Raw genomic sequence first — 17,761 nt, forward strand, 5'->3', positions numbered from 1 at the left:
CTTTACATTTTCATGTGTTTCGGTGGGAGCATCATTTTCTAGTGTGTTGCTTTAAATGCAGAGGTACAAATTCAATACCTAAAAAGTGTGAGTTCAGTGTACAGGACTGAAGCAAATTTTAGCCAGCCACCCTACATGCACAGGGAATTATTTCTATACTAATGTACATTCTTTCCGTCTTTTGTGCTAGTAATATATTATCCTAAGTAAGCACTCTAAATGATATTAAGAGATATTTTTGAGAATTAACTGTATATTTACCTTTATAAATTTAGAAATTAATATAGTATGTTTTTAAAGACCTCCCATAGAAAGAAATTATTTTGTGGGTGTACTCACACATAAATGTCTTTGGCCCTAAAAAAAACTATATGGTAATTAATTTTAATGCTTTATTTGAATAAATGGGAAAAGTCTGGAAAATAAGGCCTTACGTTAATGTAGCACTTCACAATTTATAAAAACACTTTAATATACATTATCTCTTTTAATCCTCACAACACTTATGTAGAGGAGTGATTATTATCCCCATTTTACAGATGAAGAATTGGAGAATTTAGAATATGAAGTTGATTTGCTGAAAGTTACACAGTTATTAAATTTCAGAGAGTTTAAACGCAGGTGTTGTGGACTGAATCTTTGTTTCCCCTAAAATTCATCTGTTGAAGCCCTAACTCCCTGTGTGACTATGTCTGGAAATGAAACCTCTAAAGACATAATTAAGTTTTAATGAGATCCTAAGAGTAAGGCCTTGATTTGATAGAATTAGTTCTTATTAGATAAGGCACCAAAGAACTCCCTTGCTCTCTCTCTGCACGATGTGAGGACACAGGGAGAAGGCAGCTGTCTACAAACCAGTAAGAGAGCCCTCACCAGAAACGGACTCTGTGGGACCTTGATCTTGGAATTCTAGCTATCAGAACTGTGAGAAAATGCATGTCTGTTGCCAAAGTCACCCAGTCTGGAGTGTTTTGTTATGGCAGCACATGCAGACTAATTCACGAGGTCTTCTTTAATCTTCTCCACTGTAAATCTAGTGCTCCTTTATCTCTTTTATGGGAAATTTTAATAAACTGGCACTAAAATATTTGTAGACTCATGAAATAAAAGATCAGAAGATCTGCGAAAGAGTATCTTAGTTACCTATTTCTTTTTGAACCTCTGTATTGAGAGAAAGGTTTCTAGTGGTAATTGGCATCCAAAAGAAAGTGGCAGGTTTCTAGCCTCAACAAATCATGCTTACTACTATTTTAAAAGGCACAACAAAGCCTCAGAAGATTCAGATCATTAATCCCCCAAACAATAATAGTACCTCACATTTCTATAGTACTTTGCAGTTTACAGAACATTTCATATACGGGATCTCATTTTGATACTAGTTTTCATAATATCTCCCATATTTAGTATTATTTTCACTGTACCATCCTGCTTTCTATTGGTGATAAGTCATAAAGCAGCAATATGTATATGTGTGTGTGTGTGTTTATACACACACACACACACACACACACACACACACATATTTGGAAGAGGCTTTTAGAGTTATACACACAGAAACACTTACCCCAAAATTACTAATGATAGAGAAGGGAATTCAGCAGTATGCGTTTGTCAGCTTCAACTACGACCCTATTTCCCTTTTAATCCAAGAGCATCATTACATGGTTTCCACTTAACAGATCACCCTCACTGCACATGGCAAGAGTGGAAAGGATGCATGGGTTCCATTGAAGTCTGTTGCATCTACATAATATTTCATGTTTGTGACAACACACATCTCTGCAAGAGGCCATAATATAATTGGAAGGAAACTTTTAAAAATCTGATTATATTTAAATGTACGACATTTACAGACAAATATGGTATCAAATTATATGTTAGGGGGAAAAAAATCAATGGCAAAGTTTATATTTTGGGAGGAAACAACATCAGCAGGGTTGCTGGGTAATTTTTGTGTGTTCTCAGATCATTTATTTCTTCTATAGTTGCTGAAATATTTAAGAATTAGAAAAAGGTTCAGGGAAAGTAGGCAAAATCTCTTTTCCTAAAATTAATTAATTGTAATTTTTAAAATGTATCATAATTGTCATCAAAACTTTTTTAAAAACAGGTTAATTTTATTTCAAATTTAAAAGTTGCATCTTATCTTTTTACACACTTAGTTTCATAAGCAATTTTAATATTGAAATTGGAAGTAAATTTAAATTTGATATAAAATGATTTTCACTATATGTACCTTAAGATTTTACTGTCTACAATATAATATAGCATGGTTTATTTTAAAAATAAAATATTTTTAATAGTTATAACAAGATAGTATGGTAGGATATTTATGGCATGAATTAATATGGTGGAGTTTTCATAATATTTACATTTAAAATAAAGTGGGTTTTTTTTTACTCTTTATCCCTTAAATGTTTTATATGTATAACTTCCGATAATATGATGAGTTTTTAAAATCACCTTAAATTTTTAATATTTATAGCACAGATAATATGTTTCAAGAAAATATTATGTATAACAAGAAATCAAGAGAATTTTAAAGCTAAAATCTTTAAATTCATTGCATGACTGTACCCTACACCCCAACCCCAACCACTTTTTTTTACAGAGCAGAAAAACCAAGACCCAAAAGTTAATTGATTTATATGTGATTATGTTTAGTTAATCAAAGCAAATGCTCAATCCTGTCTTCTGTTTCCTTTCCTGGTTCTGTATTCTATACCAGACATTTACTTTCTGATAAAGAATATGAAAAATTTGGAAATTATTATTTGGAATATTGTTTGCTTTTCTTATTCTTTATAAGGCAATTGTCACATTGTAAGAGTTTTCAGTTGCCTTTTGCCTGTCCTTATCTATATTCAAATAGGTGTTTCATTTAAATCATATCATATATCTATTTAAAATTAATAAAAATTGTGCAAAAATCAAATGCTCATTAGGTAATGTGAGAGGAGAGAAAAGTGTTTATTGATTGCCAACAATTTTATTGTCAAGATTGAGATAGCTTCTTCCCTTTTGCTTACTCAGGTAAAAATATTTTTAATGGGTAGAATATTCTGAAAAATACACTGAAACATTTTAAAGGTATTTTTATTCATGTATAATAGGTAAGTTTTATGTATGTCTCTGTAAGAAATAATTATGCAAAACTAAGAGCGTCAATAGAAAGTAATTTGTGGCATTAATAGCGTTAAGCACATTGAAAGGTGAGCTATTTTAATAAGCAAAAGATAGCCAATTACATTTCTTTCTACCTACTAAAATAAGTTAGGGTACTTGACAGTATAGATTACACACTTTTGAGCAGCAGCCATAGAAGCCAGAATATCTTCAGAGAGAGGTTATTGCCATTCTAAAGAAATTTCCTTTTAAATAAAACAAGTTAAAAAAAAAAAAAAAAACTGTCATCCAATAACAAAAAAAGAAAAGCAGCGATAATTTATACAAAATGAGAAAGAGATGAGTAAGTTTATATTCTATATCATTTCATTTCATAGCCATAAGTGTGGTATTAGGACCTTTGGAGAAAGCTGTTTAAATAGCTCTAAAGAAAATGCTATTCTTGCCTTCTGGAACTCTTATTGGGGCTATAGTAAGCTTTCCCATTCTCTCTCTCTTGTCTTGACTCCTTCATATGTAAGCATGCTTAATTTTTCTGATGCCACCTGAATGATTTTCCCAGATTTCTTTTCCAATTCACTAGTACTCTGTACTGTTGTGTCTAATACACTGTTTAAATCATCCAATAAGTTTCTAACTTTGGTGGCTGCATTTTTCATATTTGCACACGTTTTTCTTTTTTAAAACTGCCATTTATTTTTTCATAATGTCTTATTATGTTTTTAATTTTCTTAAGTACTTAATCGTTCTAAACTTACTATAGTTTTATCTGATCATCTGAAGTTTGGGGGAAGATAAAAATCCCTGCTATTTATTTTGTGTGTAGCATTTGGCTCACTGTGGATTGTTTCCTCTTAAACTTTGTAATTTTATACTGTAAATTTATTGAAAACAGAGTTTTATCTGTGGAAATTCTATTTGACTTGGTTGAAAGCATATTCTTTTAAAGAAGTTTTGCATTTGTTTCTGCCAGGTGCCGCAGGACCACTTTTTATATTAATTTCTTGGCCTGGTCTTCCAGAACTCTGTTGATAGTATAAGTTTCAACCTCATACTCTCCAGAGAAGCCCAGGCCAGTGGTTAAATTTGCAGGAGTCGTTTTGTTCTCCATCCAGAGCTTACGACAACACAGTAACATTCCTTATTGTTCCATTTGCAATGAGGAAATTTTTTTTTAAGTCTACTCTTACACTGAGGGTATAGCACTTCAAAGAGCCAGACCTTATGTACGTCTCAGTAACAATTGAGGCATTCTCTCTTAATTCTTCCGTGTGTATTAAAATAGTTACAGAGACTGGCAGATCTTGTCAGCTCTGATGCTCTCAACATTTTTTCTCTCCCCTCTATTACTGGCCCATCCTTTCTTCCCAGTTCAGTTATAGTACCCTAAACTATAAGTTCCAGTGGTGCACTGCAATTGTTGGCTGTTTTGTTCACTGCTGTATTCTCAATGCCTGGAACAGAGGAGGGCAAAAATTAGACACTCAATAGATACACTAAATGAATTAATCCAAAAGGTATGTATTATATTTCACCCAGCGACTCTGGGTATTTTATAGCAGTGGCGTTGACAGGTTATCTAGGTTGCCACATTGCTTGAAATATAGAGTACAGTGGGCTCTCAAAGAAAAAAGAGAATGCAAAGATTTAAAGATTCATACTTTGATGATTTCTTCTAATCCTCATTTCAAAGAATGACCCTAAAGAAACTAAACCAAATTCTCATTAACTCAATAAGTACAATAAATCAATTCATCTGTGCTCACTTAAATACTACCCTCTGATCGGTACAAATCTTCCTTTTACACCTTATTTATCTCAAGGTTTTTCATACCCAAATGTCTTTATATAAATAGCCGTAGGATCGGTTGTCTGATGGTGAAGGTGATAAGAACAATATTGTTTACTTATATAGGATCTTATGGTTTTTAAAGCACATTTTTGAAATTTTCATTTCATTTGCATGTACTGTTTGAAATGTTTAAGTGACAGCTAATTTGTGGTGTTAAGTTTTTACACAGCGCCATATTTTAACCAAAGGCTTGTAGATATATGTGCTTTCAAATACTTGGCTTGTGTGACAATCACTAGATAAAATAATGAACCAGAGGAGTAAGTTTGTGTGAACGTGATTTTCTGAATGAGGTGAAGTCTTTCTTTTCCAATTTCCATTATACCATTTTACGTGGTTACCTCATTAATACTGTATTTGAGAGGTCAGGTAGGGAAGGAGAGGAGGAGAAAGCATCCTGAATATCTAAATTTTTTTTCTTCTAATATGAGCTCCACTGAGTTATTATGGTCTTATGAAAATCACATCTTTCCTTAACTCATTTCCCCATTTATAAGGAAAATTCTCACTGCTTAATTTTTTTCTTCATAGGGAATTAATGACAACTAAATGTCTACTGTATATATATGATTTTTCTGGGCAAAAGAGACACTTTTATAAATAATTTACTATTTTCAATGTCATAAACAGTTTTGAATGTATTATGTATCTTTCCTAATAGCTCCTGAAAGGTAGCCAGATGGAGGTGTTGTTACCTAAATTTACCATTAGAAAATCAAGGGAAAGCGGTTTCCCTTGAAAGCAGTTTCCTTAGTAAGGTTATTAAGTTAGTTGATAATGGAACAAAAGATTAAGCTAAGTCCAAGAATTAGATTGTGATTTTCAAAATCAAAAGCTAACAATGATTTCATCCTTGTACACTGGGAACATTCACTCCAAACTCTGGTCACTATAGTTAGAACTAATATTAAAATATACAACAAAAAGAGTTGTATATGTTTTGTTTTGGTGACCTGTTTTAAGAAAGATTTTTTTTTTTTAAGTTTTGGAAAAAAAAAAAAAAACTTACATTTTGTTTGAGACAGGTAAGACTAGGTAAAGATATAGCCAGGAAGGAAGTGAGAATGAATCTATTTTATGACGCAGCAACAAAGGCTTTAACCCACCTTTGCTAATCACCAGTAAATGGCCTTGGCTCCTAAATGTTTGTCTAGTCCTACATGGTCTAGTATCATATTGCAGACTCTTAGAGGGCAGGAACCTGAATTTATTCGTTTATTCAACTTGCTGCTGTTAGCATCCAACAGTAAGCAAGCCATAGGCAGATGAATGCCTAATAGGTGTTTTGTGTAACAGCTTCTCAGTTTGGTCAAGTTAAAAAGCGGTTTTGTTCTTTTGTGTTTCTCTCTCCACCACCCCCTTTCCTCTCCCCTTCTTACCCTCCCTCCAACTGCCTCTCTCCATCACCCCCTCCCCCATTTGTCTTTTGTTAGCAGACTTGACTCAAACTGCAAACCATTGTTTTAAAGCAGCACAGGTATCAGCCTCTACCTTCTGTCTGCCTGCTAAATTAGAGTACTTCTTCCCTGGGGACATTTGTAGCCAGCCCACAACTGAGATCTAGGGAAGGAAGAGTAGGACAGAATAGTGAAGGAAGTGGGTGGGACAAAGCAGTTGGAGTAGCCTTGGGACACCTTGCTCAAAGCAGTTGCCAGCCCCATTCTCCTCCTCACCTCTCATCTCACGCTCACCTGTCAGTTTCTCCCTGGTGAACAGAGGCCCACGCAGACAAATGCAGACATACACTCTCACAAAGGTATTTTCATCTCCCAGCAGGGATTATTTTCTCTCCCAGCTTTCCTGTTTGAAAGTCCATTTCCACTCTGCTCCCGGAAGACCGCAGCCCAGGGCTGTGAACCAGACGGGGGCCGGAGCTGATAGCACGGAGCGTTCTGGAAGCTATCAGTAGTCTAGGCTTTTAATTTTAAAAATTCAAACCAGCAAATAGGCCCAGATATGTTCAAAAACCAGGTGTTCTTTTTTTTTTTTTTTTTTTTTTTCTAATTCTTGAAATTATTCAGTGGTCATACTAAAGGGGGGAAAAGAAACTCAGACTAACCTCACAACTATGAGAGCAAATTCCCTTTTCTGTGGGGAATGGCACGACATTCGTTTGTTTTAGATTCCTATGACATTTCTGATTCTTGTTTTCTTACCTGTTAAAGGAAAAACATTTTCTCTTCAGACATATTTGATTGTGTGCTCTTACTTCTTGTGATAATGGTATTAGTTGCTGACATGGCTCTTCAATTACTTTGTTTTTCCTCATGATGTTCTGCCCTGAAGGGAGTTGTTTCTTTCCTAACCATTAATAAGTTACCATTTAGCACTTACTGTATGTCAAGCACTGTATCTTTTAGGTCCTTTAAATAAGCACAATAAAATAAATGAAGCTCAGAGAGTTGTCTAACTCATTCAGGAAAATATCCCATGAGACACAAATACCCCCATTTTACTGTCATTTGTCTCTGTGGCACCTTTCACCTCGCTGATTCATAACAGCAGAGAGTCGCTATCCAGGAAAAGTTTTTAAAAGTTTCTTTTCTTCCTTGCTGCAGAGTTAGTTAATATGCCCTACGTTTTCTTGGAATTGGGGTTTTATAAGTTGCTTGAACTGAAATCTACCCCACTGTCAGGTAGCTTCTGTGGCTCCTAGCACTTGCGTGATCTAATGGTCAGCACACCTTATTCAGTCTGTACCATCCTCCAAGTTACTACCCCATGCTGAGAGGTGTAAGGTGACAGCTGTCAGTGACACTGGTGAAGAGCTACATTGTGTGATAGTAAAGGGCTGAGTAAAATGACCAGTCTTATCCATCTAATATGTAATAATAAAATGTGAGTTTTTAAAAATATCTGCTATAATTTCAGTTCAATTTATGAAACCAAAACCAGCAACAGTTAGGCTGTCATGAAAGTTATATGAGCAGTAGAAACTTGAAAAAAGGCAGTGACCTGAGTAAAGAGGCTGGTTAAATATAATATATAATTTCCAGTAAAAGTAGTGCCCCCAATTTTTTTTAAAGATAGGGAAGGATATTTTGACAAAATAACCTATACCTTCTCCAAAATATCTAGTTTTGAGCATTTATAATCATAAGCTTTAAAATATAAGAAAAACATACTGTATTTAGTAAACTACAATATATATTTCATATATTATCTCATATCTTATATAATTATATTTTATGTATTGTATATATGTTATATAATCTTTCCATTACTTGTACATCTTCAAAGGCAGATTTTAAATATTGGAACATCTGCCATGATTCCAATGAAATATTCCCAAAAAACAATTTCTGGCGTGAGTGTCATGGTACCCTGCCTGATGAGAGGTGCAGTTATTGCATAAATGTCACCAATCAATCAGCATATTTCCAAGAGTCTTTGAAGTACAAGGCTTACCGTGTTTCCCCGAAAATAAGACCTAGCCAGAACATCAGCTCTAATGCATCTTTTGAAGCAAAAATTAAGACCTGGTCTTATTTTACTATACTAGTGATATGATATGATATAATATGATAGATATGATATGATATGATACACCAGTCTTATTTTACTGTAAGACTGGGTCTTATATTAATTTTTGCTCCCAAAGACGCATTAGAGCTGATTGTCTGGCTAAGTCTTATTTTCAGGGAAGCACAGTAATTTCTACTTGATGAAAACAGAAGTGTGTCTTTTTTAGAACTTGAAATCTGTAGGATTTGGATATAGAAAGATGGAGGAAAGTGTCTTTCTGGATAGAAGCTACTATGCATAAGTGGAAAGGTGAGAGGGATATAGTGGGTACAAGCTTGACTGGCACAAAGATGCATGAAGAGGATTCATGGGGAAACTTTTGCAAAAATATTTGGGGGGCTATCTTTGAACAAGTATAACATTCACCTTTAGAGTTCATTGTGTGTTTTATAGGCACTGGGAAGCCATTTGGAAGTTTCAAGGAATAAAATAACATGTTCAGAGCTGTGTTTCAGGAGCATTAAACCTCGTGACTCTGTGAAGTCTGATTGTCCCATCTATATCTCAGAGTCATTATGTCCAAAACTTTTTCTCAAGTCTGTGCAAAGCCTTATTCCATGGATTAGCGTAAAGCAAATGTTCCGGTTGATGTGTTGGTGGCTGTTGTGTGGATCTGTCCACCTGTGTTAGATTCTAAGTGCTTGTCTCCAAGTCTAGACCCTGTTCGCTGTTTCATGAACCTTAGTCATGAAACTTTCACTGGATATTCAGTTGTGCTTCCTATAGGGACTTCAAAGAGAATCTTCTCTGTGTTCTCAGTACTGTAATAGTTACACTTTTCTAAGCAAACTTTTTGATCTTGAAAAGCCTCCAAATCATGTAACTGATCATGTTTTCTCTTTTTGTTGACAATGAGATAATTTAGAACCAGATTTGCATCCTACTTTAAAATATATATACAATGATGCAGCGGGCATTTTGTCCACTAATGTCATATCTGGCTTTATCTTACCTTTCCCACTTTCAGTTTTTCTGTTACTCTAGCTTCCTTTCTGATTATTTTTCATCTTATCTAGTTATCCTTGTAAACTTATTCTATCTTGAATAAGTTGATATAGATAAATACGTATTCTAACTACTCTTATATCCTATAAGCCAAATTTTCTAGAGCTAGCATTTTCTTGACCGCTTGCTGAATCCTCAGATTTCGCTTCTGTTTGTGATCTACTGCAGAATTTAAATTTCTGGCCATCCAACTCATCTCACTCAGACTCTGTTCCATCATATTTATTTGTTCCATCAACTTTTAGATTGGCCTTAGCTTTTATTATCTGGATTTGTCCTATTGGTAGATCTCCTGATTACATAGTCAAATCAAATGAGGTCCAGCAGACAGAACACACTATACTGAAATATCCTGGGCAGACAGCTGGAAAGAGCATGGATCTTTGCATGAGGCCTTGTACATTGTGAATTCTCAATAAATGCTTGCTGAATGGATGAGTGAACCTAGAGAAAGCCACAGCAGCACTACTTATTTTTGGAACCTTAAATGGAAGCGTCTTCCCACTGTTTATGTTTGATTTGTTTTAAGATTAAAAATCTTAAATTTAACATATTGCAATGTGTGATGATAATAGATCTTAAAATCATATAATTTTCAGTCGCAATCTTAATATCCATAACATTTTACGATTTACATAGTGCTTTCACCTACTGATAGCATACCCTTGGAATCTAGAGGTTTGATAAATGTTTGTGGGATGAAACACTTAAGTGCATGAATAAATTAATGAATGAGTGCATTTCATCAAATCCTTAGATTGCACTAATATCTACGTAGATGGGGCAATTATATTTCCATATTACAGATGAGAAAACTGAGGCTCACTGTCGTGATGTCTGCCAGAGTTAGGAATTAAATTTGGTGTTCTGACTTCTGTCTTACAGTACTTTCCTCGACCTAGTATAGTATCTAATGTATAATTATTCTATGTGACATATATAATACAATACCACTCTTTCCCGGTGCCGTGCTTAAAAACAGAGTCATCTGACCCATGCCTCTACTTTTTTCTCAGGCACAATCTTAATACTTTTCCCTTTGAAATGTTTCTCTCTTTATTTCTATTCCATCAACACCAATCTAGTCTAGGCCCTCATAACTGTAGCTTATTATATGGTCCTATAAGCATCTTCTTAAAATGTTCCTTGAAGATACCCATAGAGATTCTAATCATATGCACTGATGGTGGGGAGAACAAAGCTAAATAATGACTTTATGTACCTGAAGCATAAACCTCCCCTGAATTTTAAACTGTTAGTTGCATTTTTTCTTGCCCCATTAAAACTGTGTGCTGTGTTAACCCTGCCATCCCCTCAAAAGCTAATTTCAATTTAACTGAGATTTAGACACATCACATTCATGAGCACCAAAGCAATGGACAGAGCAAGATTTCTGTATTTTCCAACATGGGGATCTTCAAGAATAAGGACTGTGCAAGGAAACAGCTTATATTTCATATATTTAGGTGCTAGCTCTGTCCCTCATTGCAAGAGTAAGAAATTATCAGTTGTTAAATGATATGATATGGATAATTAGAGACCACTAGAAACATGCAGTAATTACTGATATTATATGCTATGGGAGAAGTTAATTGTTGTACTCTGTAAAGAGATTTGATAATATGTATTCTAACTGTTACATATCCTGTATTCATTTCATGTAACTAGAATTACAAGGTTAGACTGTATTATTTGGCTTAACAATCACTGCTGGAGTTCACATTGTAGATGAAAGATAGTCCCTGTGTTTCCTAGTCTCTTTTAATAGGTTCATTTACATTAATAGCATGATTTAATACATCACTTTAAAATTATATTGCACTTTGAACTACGGTTAGTCAAAATTGACGTATTTTGTGTATGGAACCATAATAAGTTTGGCATTGACTTAAGGAGTCATCTGTTTGCTAAAATGTAGTATTTGTGAATTGTAGTATGTCCAAAACTAGGTAAAAGTAGAGATTGAAAAGTAGGTCTGCGATATTACAATAATTTGTGAACTTTACCTTGTGACTTCTTAGCTTTACGGAATTTTTTTTCATGGTTACCATCTAGCACTGTGTTTATAATTTGAAGTTGCTGGATCCTTTATGAGTCTGGTTTAAAACAGAATTTTTGGACGGCTGACATAGTGGCATGAGTCGCGCTGGTCACCTATGACTTACTCCAAAATGTAGTTCTACTTCATACTGTGAAATTGGAAAATCTGTTCTGTGTGTGTTGTAATGGATGTAACGGTCATTAAGTATATGAGTCTTCTGACGTTGTAATCAGATGTGATTCAGTCTGTTAAATATCCATGAAACAACATCTGCTTCACAGAGTGACCTTCTGCTAAAGAATACTTAGCGTCTATTAGTAGATCACAGTGCAGATCTGCCTTATTTGGAATGCACTAAATAGAGTAGTCTACTGCTGTTTAGCAACTAGCTTGTAATAATTTATTGCAGTTAAATAAAGCTTACAAAAATTCCATTAAATAATTATAGGGATTATATGCATTTCAAAAACCTTTCTGTTCTACTGAAATTACCCATTTAATTTCAGGGTTGGTTTGTCAAAAAAAGCTGAAATCTACAGGCACGTTAGGGGAGCTGTCAAACACTGTTTTCTGTAGGTGTTAATAAAACCAGATGAAAAAAAAAAATCTGAAACAAATTAAAACCAAAAGCAATTTTACCATCTGTTGTATATTAATTAGAACTTTGTGTATCAAGGGTAAACTTGCTCTTAGAGAATGTCACTGAACACCCGCTTAATAGAATAATATGCAAATTTATTAGATTATGGATTTATATGCATTTTTTAATTCTAATTCACCTACAGCAGATCTCCATGAAATTGGTAGTATGTATAGGTATGTATGTACACATCCATAAATATATAATGAGTTTTCTTTGTCTTTTTTCAGAGCAACCTGCAAACAACCAAGGCCAGTCCACCCTGCAGCCTTTGCCACCTTCCCATAAGCAGCACTCTGCACAGCATCATCCATCCATCACTTCTCTCAATAGAAACTCCCTGACGAATAGAAGGAACCAGAGTCCGGCCCCGCCGGCTGCTTTGCCCGCCGAGCTGCAAACCACACCCGAGTCCGTCCAGCTGCAGGACAGCTGGGTCCTTGGCAGTAATGTACCACTGGAAAGCAGGTAACTCCTAGATGTGAGACTTTCAGATCCCTTCTTTATTAGGATCACACAACGTACCTGCACAGAGAATGCATACCCTACAGTAGTCAATAAAATTTAAAGATAAGCTAGTCCAACACTTTTCCTACTAAGAGAAATTTATCACACTTATATATTCTGTGTTTTGTCTTGTCAAAGAACAATTCCAGGTTACTGGTAATTCTTTGATTGCTAGACCAATGAACTTTCCCTTACTGCTATTCTTTTTCTTAGACATGTAGAGAAAGGATAGAGGTGTAAAACATGATTCTCAGTCCCACCATTCTATGAACATGTCTAGCATATACTTGGTGCTAAATACCCAACTGCCACAGACAGCACTGTGCCATTATAAAATCATAGTGGACTCCCAGGGATGATACTTTAGCACAAGTCCGGTGACCGTTCGTTAAGCATATTTCAGTTTCTTACAAGATGAGGGGGATGGACCTACTCTCTGAAGTTCCGTTCAGGCATTCTTTCCTGTAAGGAAAAAGAATTTAGTTCCTTATCAGCATTCATTCCACTCATTCTTAGATAATTCTGTTAGGAATCTTCCTTATGATGAACTGAAATCTCCCTTTCTGAAACTTCCATCCTCTGGTTGTAACCATGTAACTAGTAATCTATAACTATTCAAAATAATTTTCTCCCATTTCTATATGGTGGCTTCTCTCAGTCTTCAGGAGGCTTCACCAGCTTAATGCGCTTTCGCTATACACATACTGGTGTTTCCCTGAGCTTCTTAAAATAGGACTCTAGAGCAGGTTGGCCCACAGGTGACAACCTGTTCATACAAAAGTATAGATCAGTAAGAGCTGTTGTAAGCTAATCCATTTCATTATTAAATATCTCCGGGTACAAAAAGTTTTATCTTCTTTCTTTGGACAGACCTCAACAATTAGTGTCTCCTTTATATCATGTGTTACACAAGCAAAGAGTGTAGTGTCCTATCTCACTGCTCTCTTCTCGGCCCCTTTGCAGCAATGTTCCCCTACCATACTTATTAGTAATTATTTCTACCCTGAGCTTACGCTTCCGTTAGGCTCAGAGGAGAAGAATCGTCACCACATAAAAGTCAAAAAATGAGGGCTCTGGACTCCTTGGAGAATGTCCCCTAAAATGCCCTGTCCTGTAGACCCCCCGGCCAATGTCAACATGTAAACTAGCTTCTGGATGAAGAAACAGGTCTCACAATGAATAAATTGCTATTTATTTTTTGGCCATTAAATGCATGACCTAAACCCAGTTTGCCCTGAGGATGAGCTAGCAGGAGGTCCTCATAGTTAGTTGTCAACAGTAAAAATCTTTCTGTCTTTTCTTTTACTCTTTACCTAAAAACAAGGTTCCAAAGTACTCTTGTCTTTTTATCTGTAGTATCGGCCAAAAGTAATTGAGTTTTATCATTTATTTTGTATTACTGAGCACCCTTCTGAGAGAAATTAGAAAAAGGAAATACAGGAAAAGTAGGCAAACAGTAAATTTCTTCACGTAAGACGGCATCTTTTATACAGATTTTCCCTCTATGGTTTTTAGCACAGAGCTAAATTTATCCAGTATAATTAATTAGCACACACTGAACAACTAATCAACACAGATTCACTATTGTCATTTGGAAAAAATGTGTTAGGAAAAAAAGTAATTTTATAGTTGAGTCATCAAATTGAATATGGATAATTGCATTGTAGTTGACAATAATTGTTTTGACAAATATTTATGAAATATGTCAAGTTAAGTCATCCAGAATGTGTTTAATTTTAGGGAAGTTGTATATAGCACCAAGCCTCAAAAACTGTGAGTGTCAATTGCAAGGAGAATTGCTGTTATTCCTTGAAGCCGTGTCTTCTAGTGTAGAGATTTGGAATAATTTTGATGAAAGATAAAATGTGTTCTTGTTATTCCTCATATTGCACTGAAGAATTTTGGTTGGTGGGAAATTAGGAAAGAAAGTAGCTATTTAGAGAATAACCCATTGTAGCAGTATGTGAAATTGTAGCTGATTTCTCTATATTCAGACCATGTAAGAAATCACTCTCAGGGTGCTATCCAAGCAATACCATTCGAAATTCCATTTCAAAGCAATACTGTTGTTGAACTATCAATGGAATTACATTTTAGAGTTTTATGAGTTGACATAGGAAGAAAATCTACCAGTTGATATTATCTCATATAGATATAAGGAATAATGCATCTAAAAAACTGTATATCGTGTTTAAAAATTTTTTTAAATTTCAATCTGTGGTACAGTTTTGTTATTTTCTCATTTTTCAATGTTCACATATTATAAGACTGCTAATCAGAAGACATGGCATTTCACCTTGCAGGTGCTCGGTGAATCAACCTAAGCAGTGATGTGAAAATCGCACACCACACTGATACAGTGCTTCTGTGGTTTCTTTAATAGTCTCACTTGGTTGGAACTCTTGAGGTGAAGAACCAGTCTTATTTATCATTGATTTTTCCTTTTTTAGTTAAGGTTCCCTATTGAGTATGATTCTCAGGCTCAGTTTAGCTATATTAACAACTTTATCTAGACTTTTGTCTGCCTTTAACGAGTTTTTAATCTAGTGTATAGTTTCATCTTCGACAGTTATTTCTATTTATACATACACTCATTTTACTGATTCTCACTGTTCTGAAGCTGTCATTTAAAGGATATAAGCTATAATTATTTCTGTTTTTACATATACTCATTTTATTGATTCTCACTTTTTTGAAACTGTCCTTTAAAGGATATAAGCTTTAAAGTGTGAAATTCAGTTATGAATTTCGATAAGAATCTCTATTCTTTCTCTGTCTCCTCCCCTTTTTTCCTTTCAGCATATATATTGATAGAAGTTGGTTACAAATTGGTATCTAAATATCCATGAAAACCTCAGTAATTTGTAGACTTATGGTTTATGTAAATTGATAGAGAAGACGTAAAAGATTTTCTACCTTGTCCTATCTGTTTCAGTGTAGCTTTCATTTTGATTTATTAAAAAGCATTTCTTTCAGCAGCAGTTTCTTGCTTCCATAAAAATATTTATTTCCTTTCTCTAATGAATTTAACATTTGTTGCTGCTTGGAGACAATATTGTTGTGTACTGTACATTTCTACTCAGTAAATAGAGTAGTTCTCATCTATCATCTCCAGTGAGTTTCAGATCTCCTAGAGTCACATCAAGACCCAAACAAGCATTTGAAATTTATAAACATATCTTTATTATCTCATCATAGCCTATATATAACAATCAGCGCCTAGATATAATACCAACACTTGCTTAGAATTTTCCTTAAAATTTATTTTCTTTGAGCTCACTGTTTCTTATGCTTTCTATACTTCACCGTTAGGCCACTGGATAGTCTATAGTTTCCCCTTTGTATATTTTATACTTCAGCTGCTTCAGTGCATAATAATAGCTGCTGCTAGACTGTAGAGCAGCTGAGAAAAAGCTTGGACTTGACCCAGTAAAGCACAACACTTAAAGGTATAGTACAGTAACTCTCACTGAGGATTGCTGACCTTCAGCAATTGTAAAGTTAATTGCCTGGGAGTTCCTCATTTATACATGTGAATTAAGTAGCCTTGTAGTTACCTATTAGATGTTAACAAAATGGTTCATTTGTAGCCATTTAATAAAACATTTATTAAAGTCTTGTTTTATTATGAAGTCTACTTTGGCATTGATAGTTCATTAGTTATGTTCCCATAGCTTTTTACCTATTGTTCGGTAATGCTTTGCTAATTATTAATGTATGAAATTGCATATTAAATTACCTTTTTATTATTGCATGTTTAATTTAACTATCGAGATGTTCTAGGCTGCTTTAATGTGAAATCAATTGCTGCATCTTTAAAAACATAAAATACCTAAACAGAAGTGTAATTTACTAAACTAAGATAGTCTTTTCTCGTCTTTTATCTTCACTCTAAACAGTGCTACAGAAAGGCAAGACAATCATACGAGTATCAGGTCTGAACCAGCCTTTCCAATTAGAGGTCTAGGCAGCAACCCACACATCGTGGCATTAACAGTACCAGGGCAAAACTTGGCAGTTGAAAAATTGTACCTCCACATATATGCTGATAACCAACTACCTTTAGCAAAATACTAAGTAGTAGTAAGAGCCTCCATAATTGGAATTATTGAGTAAAATATCACTGGGACGTAAACATAATGACTTATGTTTACTGACTGACTGATGTCATTTGATTAAAAGTACGCTCAAAGGCACCTATGGGGAAAGAGAATATTACAGAATAGGGAAAAGCGATGCAAAAATGAAGAAGTTAAGGTTATGGGACACAAACTTCAAAATTGGTCCTGGGCAAGCTAAAAAATTTTTAATTAATCTTTAAGAGTCTCACCGTCTGCATTTGTTGAAAACAAGCAACAGCAAAACAAGAACAAAACCCCTGAAAACTCATTTAAAATTACATACCTGTAAATAGTAAAATCAATTGGACCCTTGATCTTTTGAAATATTTTGCCTTTCATAACTTATGATATTTCTTAAAAGGCCTGTAAAGGGATGTGTGTGCAAGAGTAATAGGAACAAAGAGGAAGAGGGACATATGATATATATAAGGATTTGCTAAGATGTGTTTATATTTAAGGTTCATTTCAACTTGTGGCTTACAAATTCTTGTCTCAGTGAGAGGAGGATAATTCAGGAAGCTATTATTGTCCTAATTCGATAACTATGCTCTATGGTGACCATATAATTTATCTCAAATTAGGACAATTTGCAAATGAAAGAGGAATAAGAATAATTACACTGGAACTACAGGCATAAACTGAGACTGTCCCGGGCAAAGAGGGATATATGGTTGCCCTACTAAGTTTTATTCCCAAGAGTAAAGTTGCTTTTAAGCCCATATTATCTTATACCTAAAGAAATAATAAGATAGAGATCAAGTGAGAGAGGCAGTGGAAAAGCAGCCATTAGTTGAATATAGGTGTAAGTCCCAACTTGAACTTTCCTAGTTTCTATTGCCAACTCATAGCAAATATTTAACCCTTCGTCATCTCCTTCACAGAAAAAGTTCCTGTTGGCCACCAAAATTTGTAACTCCTGAAATAGTACAAAAATATTTGTCTTT

General features: G+C 34.7%; 1 protein-coding gene across 19 annotated transcripts in view; it reads left to right on the forward strand.

Annotated features, from left to right (window-relative positions):
* The window catches only part of TENM3 (teneurin transmembrane protein 3), a 2,441,918-nt gene that overhangs the window by 2,248,031 nt on the left and 176,126 nt on the right, over positions 1-17,761 (forward strand). For all 19 annotated transcript variants that reach the window (XM_088793202.1, XM_088793205.1, XM_088793208.1 and 16 more), the window contains one exon: positions 12,420-12,657. In XM_088793202.1, the coding sequence (XP_088649328.1) occupies positions 12,420-12,657 (238 nt within the window). The remainder of the gene's footprint in view (positions 1-12,419; positions 12,658-17,761) is intronic.

The sequence above is a fragment of the Rhinolophus sinicus genome, chromosome 16, assembly GCF_057876585.1.
Source record: "Rhinolophus sinicus isolate RSI-liver-muscle chromosome 16, RSI-T2T, whole genome shotgun sequence".
NCBI lineage: Eukaryota > Metazoa > Chordata > Mammalia > Chiroptera > Rhinolophidae > Rhinolophus > Rhinolophus sinicus.